This window comes from Heteronotia binoei, chromosome 17 (assembly GCF_032191835.1).
Source record: "Heteronotia binoei isolate CCM8104 ecotype False Entrance Well chromosome 17, APGP_CSIRO_Hbin_v1, whole genome shotgun sequence".
NCBI classification, from domain to species: Eukaryota; Metazoa; Chordata; class Lepidosauria; order Squamata; family Gekkonidae; genus Heteronotia; species Heteronotia binoei.
Window position 1 is genome coordinate 51,523,363 of NC_083239.1, and position 13,696 is coordinate 51,537,058.

At 48.0% G+C, this 13,696-nt stretch overlaps 1 protein-coding gene across 1 annotated transcript in view; it reads right to left on the bottom strand.

Annotated features, from left to right (window-relative positions):
• Positions 1-12,511, bottom strand: part of MEIOSIN (meiosis initiator) — a 33,335-nt gene extending 20,824 nt beyond the window's left edge. Inside the window, exons 1-5 of the mRNA XM_060257766.1 lie at positions 12,362-12,511; positions 5,752-5,831; positions 3,636-3,726; positions 3,311-3,410; positions 1,481-1,606 (exon numbers count right to left, since the gene is read on the bottom strand). Of these exons, the coding sequence (XP_060113749.1) occupies positions 1,481-1,606; positions 3,311-3,410; positions 3,636-3,726; positions 5,752-5,831; positions 12,362-12,511 (547 nt within the window). The remainder of the gene's footprint in view (positions 1-1,480; positions 1,607-3,310; positions 3,411-3,635; positions 3,727-5,751; positions 5,832-12,361) is intronic.
• Between the last annotated feature and the right edge of the window lie 1,185 nt (positions 12,512-13,696).

Sequence of the window (13,696 nt, forward strand, 5' to 3'; positions counted from 1 at the left end):
ATCCAAGTATGTAGAGGACAATTCTGTTGGCTCCTCTCCAGCTTTAAAGTACTCATGCTAAAGGTCATCCAGATTTAAGCACTGAGGGGGTGGTTATGAACTGGAGATTCTGTTTCTGTTACTTTCCACTCCCCCTTTTCTCAAAATACTAGAACTCGAGGGCATCCAATGATTTTTTTTTAAATGTTGCCTTGGCAGCAGCTGCCACCACAGCACAAGGAAGTTAAGCTGTGGCAGCCTTTTGTGACTGGCTCCGCCTCCTGTGGCAACCATTTTGTAGCAGCCATTTTGTTGCTGTGCCCACCACGCTATGTCGGAATTCCAAATGTGCCTGAAGGCTCAAAAAGATTAAAGATCCCTGCGTTACATTATTTTGTGTTCATTTTTTCAGTGAGAGCTTTATATGCCAAGCTGCCACAGTGCATGTACCTGAAGTATGGAATGGAGCTCCGCTTTTTGTGATGTCCCGAAAGCTTGTATTTAGCCAGTGAGATCCTGGCCCTGGATCTTGAAAGCTAGCGAGTAAAGGGCATTGCTTTTGGGAGAGAGAAGGACCATAGGATGGGTCTTCAGCACTGGACAGGCTCTCCTCCCTGTGCGTGCCAGCTTGGGAAAGGCCCTTCCTGGGATCCAGCGTTAGGCATTTGCACAGTTTCTTGCTCACTCCTCTTCCCTCTGCAAAGCAAAGTGATACAGAAATTCTTGAGGAGACTAGTCTTAGGTATCACAGCCACCTGCTTCGTTCCAACGGGAACACAGCGCCCTAAGCAAAAAATAAAGCCTGTTATCCCCAGTGGCGGACGGGGTCTAAAAATATTGGTTGCCAGGAGACAAAGGGGGCCCACCCACAACTATAAGGCTATCATTTAATTTTTAAAAGAAATAAATAACATTTTCAAAAAATACATAAATGGGGGAAAGGTACAATTAAAGCTTTTGCAAAATAAATGTATGTCTATACAGGCCTCAGATTCAGGGGGAGCTCACAGGAGCACAGCTCCTGAACCTTTCTGAGAGTTCCACCTCCTCCTTCTGAGAGTTTCAATTTGCCAGTACTTCTTCACTAGCTTACCCCCTACACCAAAAGTACAGCCACTGCACTCTTTCCTCTGGTCCTTGATGTCAACTATATGGACCAGGCAGGCAGGCTGAATCCTCTCATGGTTTTGGGGTGCGGGAATCACCGTAGGAGTTACAAAGCACAAGTAGTAAAAAACAGAAGCCTATGGATAGAAATATGTAAAAGCCGGACTTTTTTTTGAGCAGAAACGCACAGGAACACTGTTCTGGCTGGCTTGGTATCAGGAGGCATGGCTTAATATGCAAATTAGTCCCTGCTGGGCTTTTTCTACAAAAAAGCTCTATGTAAAACACTGGTGATAACAGGGAGTGCGGCCTAAAATGCAAATGAGTTCCTGCTCGGCTTGGTCTACAAACAAAGTCCTGTGTAAAAGTAGCATTTGCAGAATATTTCCCCAACCTGATCTACAGATGCGTCTCGTCTTCCGGGGTTTCTTGTTGACAGTCGGGGGCTTGGTTTTCTTCCCACGCGGTGTGGCTTCTCTTCTTTTCAGGGTAGATGGGACCATCTGCTCAGATCCTCCTGCTTTTGAGAAAAACCAATATATCAAACAGTCAGTATAAACCGTGCAGCACACCAATATTTCTAATTAAAAGCCTATATTACACCTATTTATGTGTCAGATAATTTCATTGTTTCATACATCACAATAAATAGTATTTCTATATATGGACATACATGTCCCATGCTCAGTACAGTCAACCAAATGGAACAAAGCCTGTATGCAACTGGGAAAGTCCAGTTTGGTGTAGTGGTTAAGTGGGTGGACTCTTACCTGGGAGAACTGGGTTTGATTCCCGACTCCTTCACTTGCACCAGCTGGGTCAGCCATAGCTCTGGCAGAGGTTGTCCTTGAAAGGGCAGCTTCTGGGAGAGCACTTACAGCCCCACACACCTGTTGTGGGGTGTCTGTTGTGAGGGAGGAAGGGAAAGGAGGTTGTAGGCCACTCTGAGACTGTCCTTGAAAGGGCAGCTTCTGGGAGAGCTCTCTCAGCCCCACCCACCACACAGGATGTCTGTTGTGGAGGAGGAAGAAAAGGAGATTGTGAGCCACTCTGAGACTCTGAAATCCAATTCCTTCTTCTTCTAAAGGTCAAGGTAGTTGCCTGTGCAAGCACCAGACGTTTCCGACTCTGGGGTGACATCACATCACGATGTTTTCACAGCAGACTTTTTACAGGGTGGTTTGCCATTGCCTTCCCCAGTCATCTACACTTTCCCCACCCCCCCACAGCAAGCTGGGGACTCATTTTACCGACCTCGGAAGGATGGAAGGCTGAGTCAACCTCGGGTCGGCTACCTGAACCCAGCTTCCACTGCGATCGAACTCAGGTCATGAGCAGAGAGTTTTGACTGCAGAACTGCAGCTTTACCACTCTACGGCACAGGGCTCTTATGGTGAAGTCCTATGGGCCTAGCGAATAAATTATTTGAAATTGCACAGAGTCACACAGACGATAAGAAGTTCCTTAAATCCATGCATGCTGTCCAATTTGTTTGAAGACTGTCCAAGGACTCTGTCCGCTTGAAGACTGCCCAGACATTGTCAGGTTTAGCCAATGTTTCGATCAAAACTCTTCATCAGATAACTAATCAGAGATACCAACTTTGCTAAGTATAAATCCTCAAAGCACCAGTCAAAAAAAGGACATTGACAACTGTTCATAATATTCAGTATAGCAAGTCCAGCTTGTGAATGGTATGTTGCTGACATCTGCCTTCTAGCTATTCACAGCAGACTTGCAAATGAATCTCTAAGAGTTACTAGCCCAGGGGTGGACCAACTTGCTTAACGTAAGAGCCACATAGAATAAATGTGAGATGTTTGAAAACTATAAGACAGGAAGGAGGGGAGGGGAGGGGATTGGGCAGGGAGAGATGGAAAGCAAGCAACTTTAAATGCATTCTCCAAGCCACTGGCTGGCTTAGCTCAGAGAAGTGATTTAAAGAGAGAAATCCCTTCTCCAAGTTGGTTGACAGAGTGGTGTGGGCTTCAAGAGCCACACGATATGTGTGAAAGAGCCACATGTGGTTCCTGAGCTGCAATTTGGCCACCCCTGTACTAGCCCATCAAAAGAAGGAAGGTAGGTGGCCATTCTTGCCTTCTTTTGCCTCAAATCTAAAGAGCAGCTGAGATTGTTTTGTAGCAGAATTTGTTCTTATTCCATGACACTCACATTTCTTGTCAAGTCATGCCACCTGTTCTGCCTCCCTTTGTCATCATATTACCTTTTTGCTCCCCACAGCGAACTTGGAGCAGCGATCTGGCACTATCAATGCTTGTCTGCAGGTGCTCAATATACCGGAGAACCCGGAGAAGGATTTCTTTCTGTTTCAATTGAAAAAATGCAAAGGAGACCAGGGGGAAGATTGAGAACATAATTCACATAAAACTGTGCAATAGCAACACCATTAACGTACCTGCTAAATTTATTCCAGCTGAACACACCTTAAACTGGCTGTGTTGCCAGGGCACAATCTTCAGCTGTGGAAGGCAGACTTCTATACAATACTATTTGAATACAAATGGTTAAAAAAAAAAAAAGTACAATACCTTTGTCAACCTTTTGGAGCTGGTCCGTAAAGGGATGGGCAACATCTGAGCCAATTCTTTAAGCGTGCTAGTATAATTATTGCGTTTTTTCCTGTTGAGAAGGCAAGGAGGGGTAGACTTTTCAGTTATTTGCTAAAAGCAGGGATCATTTTGTTGAAAAAAAGGTGGTGGAGCTTATTACCATATCTCATTAGCATATGCCGCCTCCTCACCAGCCAAAAGCAACCCAATGCAAGAAAGGAGAGCCCCGGGCCAACGAAGCCTGCTAGGGCTAGCTAAAAAGCCAGTCAGCCCAAGCTGGCCTCGCTCACTTTGGGCTCTCCTTGCCCACCCCCCTCAAAAGGCCAGCAAGCCACCCGCCGCCCAAAATCACATAAGAAGTGGAGAAAGAGTTGTGCAGGCTTCTCCAGGGGTTAATGAGGGCTGCTGGAGGTGTGGCAAAGCACCTGGTGGTTGGCTGTCTTCCCACTCTCCTAATCCAGGGATTGTTATGCAGCCGCACCTACTATTCAATAGACAAGGTAGGTTGGGAGGGGGAACCCTCAGGAAGGTTCAGGAGCTGTGCTCCTGTGAGTTCCTGCTGAATTTGCAGCTGCACTGATCCAAGCGCAGAATTCTGTAAATTTCAGAGGGTGGTAGGGTTGTCAATCTCCAGGTGGTAGCTGGAGATCTCCTGGGATTTCAAGTGATCCCCTGACAGAGATCAGTTCCCCCTGGAGAAAATGGCTGCTTTGGAGAGTGGACTCTATGGCATTGCACCCTGCTGATGTCCATCCACTCCCCAAACCCCTCCCTCCTCTGGCTCCACCCCCAAAGTCTCTAGGTATTTCCCAACCCAGATCTGGCAACCCTAGAGTATGGGTATTTAAAATGTATTTTCAAAAAAAAAATGGCATTAAATTAGTGAAAGTAATACCTCGTAAAGAGACCCTAAGCGAGTTCTCCAGAGGAAAAGGGAACACCCACTAGGGTTGCAAAGTTCAATTCAAGAAATATCTGGGGTCTTTGGGGGTGGAGCCAAGAGAAAAGGTGTGACAAGTATAAATGATCTCCGAAGGGAGTTCTGGCCATCACATTTAAAGGGACCGCACACCTTTTAAATGCCTTCCTTCCATAGGAAATAATGAAGGATAGGGGCACCTTCTTTTGGGGCTCATAGAATTGGACCCCCTGCTCCAATTGTTTTGAAACTTGGGGGGTATTTTGGGGAGAGGCACTGGATACTATACTGCAAATTTGGTGCCCTGAAGTGCGGGGGGGACGGCCTCCAAACCGGTGGATCCCCTGCCCCCAGCTGGGGATTGGCAACCCTATGTTGTGCCCGACAGCAGACCGTGGTGGGCCGCAAAGGCTGCTGGGGAGACTCAGGAACGTTGGTGCGCTGTGGGGCTGGCTGCAACCTCCCCCAAAGTGGGTCTAGGATTGCAGGGTCCAATTCAAGAAATATCTGGGGACTTTGGGGGTGGAGCCAGGAGACTTTGGGGGTGGAGCCAGGAGCAAGGGTGTGACAAGCATAATTGAACTTCAAAGGGAGTTCTGGCCATCACATTTAGAAAGACCGCACACCTTTTAAATGCCTTCCCTCCATTTGGAAATAATGAAGGAGAGGGGCACCTTCTTTTGGGGCTCATAGAATTGGACCCCCTGGTCCAATCGTTTTGAAACTTGGGGGGTATTTTGGGGAGAGGCACTGGATGCTATACTGAAAATTCGGTGCCTCTACCTTAAAAAAAACACAAAAAAACCCAGCTCTCCTAGAGCTCCAGATACCCGCAGATCAATTCATTATTTCCTATGGGAATAAGTCTCCATAGGGAATAATGGAGTGCCCAGCAGACATTTCCCTCCCCTGCTTCCCCCTGCTTTCTGATGACCCTGAAGCGAGGGGGGGGGCCTCCAAACTGGGGGATCCCCTGCCCACACCTGGGGATTGGCAACTCTAGCACCCACAAACTTTGAATAGCTTTTTGTCCTCCCTAAAGACTACCAGAAGTAGGAGGCATAAAGTGCATAAAATGGACTATTGGCCTGAATCAGTATGAAGTCATCATACTGAATGCAAATCTGAATTTTAACTTTTTTAAAAGGGCTTTGTCGCCTCTCCACCCTCCCTCACCTGTCATCAGGATTCTGCTTGCAATTCTTGCTGCTTGGTTGCAACTCCTCAGAGCCAAGAAGCCCAGTTTGGTCCCACATCTAGAAGGGTTAAAAAAAGAGAAATTCTGTTTGTTCTCATCTCAACAAGGAACAGAAGAAGAAAATGGAGAGAAGACAAACAGGGAGAAATTAACCTACAAGAGAACTAAAAAGAGCAGAGAAAAGGATTTGGGAGGAAGGTCAGCCCCAGATGGGGACGCTAAAGGCAAAAAACCATTTGCACTAAATTGAGTATAAGAACCAAAACACCCCCTTGACTGCAGGAGGGGTACAGGAAAATTGCTGAACCTCCAACAGGTTTACATAATTAGCCGCCCATGACAAAGCTGAGAGCAGAACACCCACCAAATATGCCCCGGAGCCTGTTTTTCCTGGTGGAGAATTCACTAGGGGTGGCTAGCTGGATTTAGTCTGATAGGGTTGGCCTAAAATGTGTCTTTATAAAGGAGCTAGTGAGAACAACTACACTTCAACTCCCAGGACAAGAAGAGCAGCTGTGATTCCATTTGGGAGGCCTGGGGGAGGAAACCGTGCAAGACGATAGGGGGGCATAAAGGTGTGTATGCGGGGGGGGGGGGGGGTTAGGACTCCTGTGATAGCAATGGTGCACAAGAAAAGCCTTCTGGCTTTAGGGCAGTTGTGTAGAAAGCAACACCAAAACCACGCGAAAGGTGGATCTTTGCTGAGAATAAATGGGGAGGTTGCTTCAGAGAGAATGGTTAAATGGGGAAGGGTCATGAGTCTTCTGGACCCGAAAGGTGAGGAAATCAGAAAGCAATAGTGATTGGAACTAAGGTTACCAAGTCTGGATTGGGAAATTCCTGGAGTTTTGAGGAAAGAACCTGGGGAGGGCCGGGTTTGGAGAGGGAAAAGGGCATCATCGGGGTATAATGCCATAGAGTTCACTCTCCAAAGCGGCCATTTTTCCCCAGGGGAGCCAATCTCTGTGACGTGTAATTCCAGGAGATATCCAGGCCCCGCCTGGAGGCTGGCAACCCTATTGTGGGCCTTTCATAGGAATGGCCCAATTGGATAGCCAGGCCTTGTTTAATTAGGGGACGCCAGTGGGTATCCAGAGTGTGCCAGTGAGCATAATACCATCAAGGGGAACAGATCCCAGCATTTGGATCTATAGGTTGGGGGATCTTTCTCAATAGTTCTGAGATGAGTCGTGTTACTAAGATACTGTGTAAGGGAACTATTATTTTCTCCAGGGTTCAGATATAGAAAATATGGAAGGGGGAGCCTTCACACAGCATACGAGGAGACAAAAACCACCCCGGTGGCCCTTGTAAGGACAGAAAGGCAAGATAAAAAAAAATTGTAAATAAATAAAACATATGTGAAGGAAGGGAGAGATTTACCCTTAGAAGTTGGACCTGATGGGGCAAGACAGTAAAGAATGGTTGGAGAGTTGTGTGTGTGTTCCCATTTCACTTTTTTAAAAGGTTGCTCCCTGGAGAATGCTAAGAAATATAGAGATCTGAACCAAAATATAAGATGGAGGGCAGATGACTCCTGAAAGATTTCAGTGGAGATGGGCTTCTCTTCACTTTGGGGAGAGCTCAACCAGAAAGGATTCAGCAATGGGGATATGGGGGTCTTTGTAGGTAACTTATGGAGACGTGCTTATAGTAGGGTTGCCACCCTCCAGGTGGTGGCTGGAGATCACCTGGTATTATAACTGTTCTCCATGTGACAGAGATCAGTTCACCTGGAGAAAATGGCTGCTCTGGAAGATGGGCTGTATGGCATTATACCCCATTGAAGTCTTCCTGCTCCCCAAACCCCACCCTCCTTCAAACTCCATTTCCCAAGCCAGAGCTGGCAGCCGTAGCTCAAAAGGGAATCTTCCTTTAAATTCAATGAGACCAGTGTTGCACCTGGAAGTTCCTAGACATCTGTGGTGAGAAGCCCCTGCTTTGGGGTTAGAAGAAATTAAAGCATGGCTGAAGGATGTCAGTATGAAGAAGATTGAGTGTGTGTTAATGGGCAATTTTTTGAGGTGGAGACTAATTGGTATTAAGTAGGATTGGGGAGTGGGGCAGAGATTCATGTAGACACAGTCTTCCAGAAATTAAATTTGAGCTTGGACTCTAGGAATAGCGGGAGCCAGGGGGCGTTTTGTAGAAAAATAGGTGGTTTCATATGTTGCCCCCCCCCAGCCAAAAGCAACCGACGCAAGAAAGGAGAGCCCTGGGTGAGTGAGGCCTGCTTGGGCTGGCTAGAGATCCAGCCAGCCTAAGCAGGCCTCGCTCACCTGGGGCTCTCCTTGGCCACCTCCCCACACACACACACAGTCAAAGTGCCAGCAAGCCACCCGCCACCCAAAATCACATAAGAAGTGGAGAAAATGTGGCGTGGGCTTCTCCAGGGGTTAATGAGGGCTGCTGTGGGTGTGGCAAAGCCCCTGGTGGCTGGCTGGCTGGCTGGCAGCTCTCCTAATCCAGGGATTGTTATGCAGCTGCACCTACTATTCAATGGGCAAGGTAGGTGGGGAGGAAGAGGGGGAACCCTCAGAAAGGTTCAGGAACTGTACTCCTGTGAGCTCCTGAATTCAAGGCCTGGCAGGAGCAGCTGTGAAAACAAATTATCCACGTACTGAATGGCCAGGTAACTCCAATGGCTCCAGCCAGGCCAGAAAAAGGCCTGGACAGTGGAGAGCGAGCAGCCATAACAACAAAATCAAACCTCCATGGCCAGGGGCCACAAATTTTGGGGATGTGGAATCAATGGTGGAGAGCAGAAAGGCCTATTTATTGTGTGGGCTTCTCAAAAGCGACCTAATTTAAAAGCCTTAATTGCTGACAGCTGCAAAACTAGACGGGTTTTCACCCTGATCCAGCACCGCATTTCCTGGTGCGGGGCGGGAGGACATTTTTTTTGGTTAGTTTGTTTGAGAGATTATTTGTAGAGAAGGGGCTCAGGGGGACAGTTTTCGGGTGGTTATCAAATTACCGTAGTTTTTTAGGGGCTTTTTTTTTTTTTTAGGGAAATTAGTTTAGTTTTGTTTTAACAGGGATTATTATTAAATATTATTTTAGGGAGGGGGGGGTAGGTGCCATTTGGCCAACATCCAGTGAGGAGGAAGGTACTTCAGCCAAGTAGAGAAGCTGAATTGGACTAATTTATGGAGGGAGGTTATATATTTGAATGGGAAAAGGGGGGATCTGAATAATTTGGGGGCCAAGGCGTCCCTGAGGGGGGCTTAGTAGGGATCCCTTCCCTAAATGGACGCCCCTTCTTTATCCCCTCAGGGCTACCTTCGCGAGGCGCCCTGGGGGGGGGGAGGGGAGAGCGCGCGCCCGCCCGCCGCCTCAGCCCGGGCCCGCGAAATTCAGAGGCGCGCGCCCGCTCCTCCCTCAGCGCGCGTGCGCGCGGATCCAGGCACTGCCAGAGGGCAGCACAGCGAGGGAGGCGTGGCTTTCGCCGCGATGGGCGGGGCGGAGAGGAAGCACCGCGAGTGGGGGGGGGGGGAAGTGACTCGTTTCTAAGAGCTGGTCCCAAAGGAGCGCTACTGAGCATGCGTCTTGCGTTTGACGCATGCTCATAAGGCGTCCGTGAAGCCTCGAGGAAGTGCTGTGTTTGCTCGCGTTTAAAAGCACGTGGGTATAACGGGAAGATTAAGGTTGCCAAGTCAAGAAATATCTTTGGGGGTGGAGCCGGGAGCAAGGTTGTGACAAGCATAATTGAACTCCAAAGGGAGTTCTGGCCAGCACTTTTACAGGGACCACACATCTTTTCAGTGCCTTCGCTCCATTGGAAATAATGAAGGATAGGGGCACCTTCTTTGGGGGCTCGTGGAATTGGACCCACTAGTCCAATGCTTTTGAAACGTGGAGGGTATTTTGGGGAGAGCCACTGGATGATATGCTGAAACTTTGGTGCCCCTACCTCAAAAAACAGGCCTCCCAGAGTGCCAAATACCCATGGATCAATTTTCTATTATACCCTACGCCTTATGCCTGTGGGAATCGGTCTTCAATAATGGAGTGCCTAGCAGACGTTTCCCTCCCCCCCCCTCCGCTTTCTGATGACTCTGAAGTGGGGGTAGGGCCTCCGAAGCGGGGGATCCCCTGCCCCCACCTGGGGATTGGCAGCCTTAGGGAAGATTGACACAACTTTAAAAAAAAAAGAAGCTCTAATTGCTATGTCTTTAAAACAGTGGGTGGTTCTTTCCCTTTTCCCTTAGTGCTACATGCCAGTTAAGGTTTGCTAGCTCTACTTTTGGAAATTACTGGAGGTTTGGAGCCTAGAAGAGCCCTGCTGGATCAGACCAGTGAGGGTCCATCTAATCCAGCATCCTGGCTCACACAGTCACTAGTCAGTTCCTCTGCACAGCCAGCAACAGAGCAGAGAGGCTGAGACCCCCTGAGAAGAACATAAAGAGCCCTGCTGGATCAAACCAGGGAGGGTCCATCTAGTCCAGCCTCCTATCTCTCACAGTGGCCAGCCAGTTACTCTGGAGGGCCAGCAACAGGGCAGAGAGGCTGTGGCCTTCCCCTGATAAGAACATAAAGAGCCCTGCTGGATCAGGCCAGGGAGGGTCCATCTAGTCCAGCCTCCTATCTCTCACAGTGGCCAGCCAGTTCCTCTGGAGGGCCAGCAACAGGGCAGAGAGGCTGAGGCCTTCCCCTGAGAACATCAGAAGAGCCCTGCTGGATCAGACCAGGGAGGGTCCATCTAATCCAGCCTCCTGTCTCACACAGTGGCCAAACAGTTCCTCCAGACAGCCAAGAACAGAGCACAGAGGCCAAGGCTGTCCCTTGATGTTACCTTCTGACTCTGGGATTCAGAGGCTTAGGTTCCCTTTAATCATTAGAACGTCAGAAGAGCATCCTGGATCAGACCAGTGAAGGTTCATGTCCATCATCCTCCTGACTCACGCAGTGGCCGACAAGTTCTTTGAGAGCCTACAACAGAGCATAGAGGCCGAGGCCTTCCCCTGATGTTGCCTCCTGGCTCGGATTCAGAGGATTAGTGCCTCTGAATGTAGGGGTTCCATGGGTGGGGTTTGGGGAGGGAAGGAACTTCAGTGGGATATAATGCCATAGAGTTCCCTCCCATCAAAGCAGCTGTTTTCTCCAGGGGAATTGGTCGCCGCACCTCAAAAAGGATATTATAGCATTGGAGAAAGTCCAGAAAAGGGCAACTAGAATGATTAAAGGGCTGGAACACTTTCCCTATGAAGAAAGGTTGAAACGCTTGGGGCTCTTTAGCTTGCAGAAACGTCGACTGTGGGGTGACATGACAGAGGTTTACAAGATAATGCATGGGACAGAGAAGGTAGAGAAATAAGTACTTTTCTCCTTTTCTCACAATACAAGAACTCGTGGGCATTCGATGAAATTGCTGAGCAGACAGGTTAAAACGGATAAAAGGAAGTACTTCTTCACCCAAAGGGTAATTAACACATGGAATTCACTGCCACAGGAGGTGGTGGCGGCCACAAGCATAGCCACCTTCAAGAGGGGTTTAGATAAAAATATGGAGCAGAGGTCCATCAGTGGCTATTAGCCACAGTGTGTGTGTGTGTGTGTGTGTGTGTGTGTGTGTGTGTGTGTGTATATATATATATATATATATTTGGCCGCTGTGTGACACAGAATGTTGGACTGGATGGGCCATTGGCCTGATCTAACATGGCTTCTCTTATGTTCTTAACTGACTTCTGTGGTTTAGAGATCAGTTGCCCTCCCAGGAGATGTCCTGGCCCCACCTGGAGGCTGGCCAATGGCAGCCCTAGTATTGCTGGGGGTAGTGTAAGATGCCTACCAATATCAAAGATTGTTTTTAAAAGCACAGGAGCAAGGGCTCTCAAAAAGTTGACTTCCAAGAGGAGAACAGACTGTTTTAGGTGGAAAAAAGAGAGGTCCACACACACAAAGACTGCAGGTAGGGTTGACAACCTGCAGTACCCTGCAATTAAAAGTTACTGCTTTGTCATTTATATATGTGTTAATCCAATCGTATATAAAATGTATTATTGTGAAAATCTGGTAAAACACCAGAAGCAGAAAGGTTTAAAACAGGACTTGTTATTTGGACTGAATGACAGATGGTATGGCTTTACTTGGACCAGATTACTTACGGTACCCACTATTAACAAAGCAAAAGGAAAAATAGCATTTTCAACAACCGGCAAGAAAACAAAAGGCGGCCAGGACGTGTCAAGACATTAAATTGAAACTAGACTCGGCAGCACCTCTCTGCATTATAGGAAACAGCATTTTAATTCCCAGAAACAAACAAACAAAAATGCAAAAATGTGCGCATGTGTTTTATTTAAAGAATCCCTGTTCATTTGTCTCCATGCCCTATATTGTATTCATTTAATCAATATTTATCTAGCTCTCTAAGGCAGCAGAACAAACAACCTGGGTTTTTTTAAATTCAAAGCAGCCAGCACGGCTGACCAAAAAAAAACCCCAGTCCTAAACTTCCTTGTTTAAGAATAAAATAATCCAGAACGTGGGCTTGTGGGTTCCTTTGGGGTGATATGAAATCGGGACGTGTCCCCTCCCATCCTATTAAAAAAACCCAGCTCATGCTTCAGGGTTCCGGCTCACCTGGTTCCGCCAAGAATGTGCATTTATCTGCCCCCCCTCTCCAGCTGTGCCTGGCTCCCTCAGGCGGTCTTGACAGCATAACCGACTTAATGAGGCATCCCTTCCATAAAAGGTTTCCACGATGGGGCAGATCTTTCCCCAGCCGGGCATCCCGATAAGAGTTTTAATAGGTTTGTTTGATCTGAAGGTAAATAATTGGGGGAAAATTCTATTTGCTGACCTTTTCCACTGTGGAGAATCAACATGTGCTGCAGAATTTGGAGTGGCTCCCATTCTAAGGTTGCCAGAGTTTTGTGGGGGTTTTTTTGAGCAGGAACGCACAGGAACGCAGTTCCGGCTGGCTTGGCGGCATGGAGTATGGCCTAATGTGCAAATGAGTCCATGCTGGGCTTTTTCTACAAAAAAAGCCTTGTGTGGAACAATGATGGCACCAGGGGGTGTGGCCTAATATGCAAATGAGTTCCTCCTGGACTTTTTCTACTTGAAAAATCCCCAAGGGTTGACAATACCTTCTCTTTTTTCATGGCAGGGCTCTTGTGCCATTACATAACAAGCAAGGAAAGAAGTTAGCAGGTAAATAGTTACCCCAGCGATGGACTTTATTTATTTACATAATTTATACCCCACTTTTCTCCTCAATAAGGAGCCCCGTGGCACAGAGTGTTAAAGCTGCAGTTCTGCAGTCCTAAGCTCTGCTCACGACCTGTGTTCGATCCCGGCGGAAGGTGGGTTCAGGTAGCTGGCTCGAGGTTGACTCAGCCTTCCATCCTTTCGAGGTCGGTAAAATGAGTCTCCAGCTTGCTGGGGGGAAAGTGTAGATGACTGGGGAAGGCAATGGCAAACCGCCTCGTTAAAAAGTCTGCTGTGAAAACTTTGTGAAAGCAACGTCACCCCAGAGTCAGAAACGACTGGTGCTTGCACAGGGCACCTTTCCTTTCCTATAGTCTTTAAATAAGCCCCGTGGCGCAGAGTGGTAAAGCTGCAGTACTGCAGACTAAGCTCTCTGTTCATGACCTGAGTTCGATCCCGGCGGAAGCTGGGTTCAGACAGCCAGCTCGAGGTTGACTCAGCCTTCCATCCTTCCGAGGTCGGTCGAATGAGTTCCCAGCTTGCTGGGGGGAAAGTATAGAGGACTGGGGAAGGCAATGGCAAACCACCCCGTAAAAAGTCTGCCATGAAAACGTTGTGAGATCAACGTCACCGCAGAGTCAGAAACGACTGGTGCTTGCACAGGGGACCTTTCCTTTCCTTTCCTTTCCTTTCCTTTCCTTTCCTTTCCTTTCCTTTCCTTTCCTTTCCTTTCCTTTCCTTTCCCCTCAACAGGGACCCAAAGTA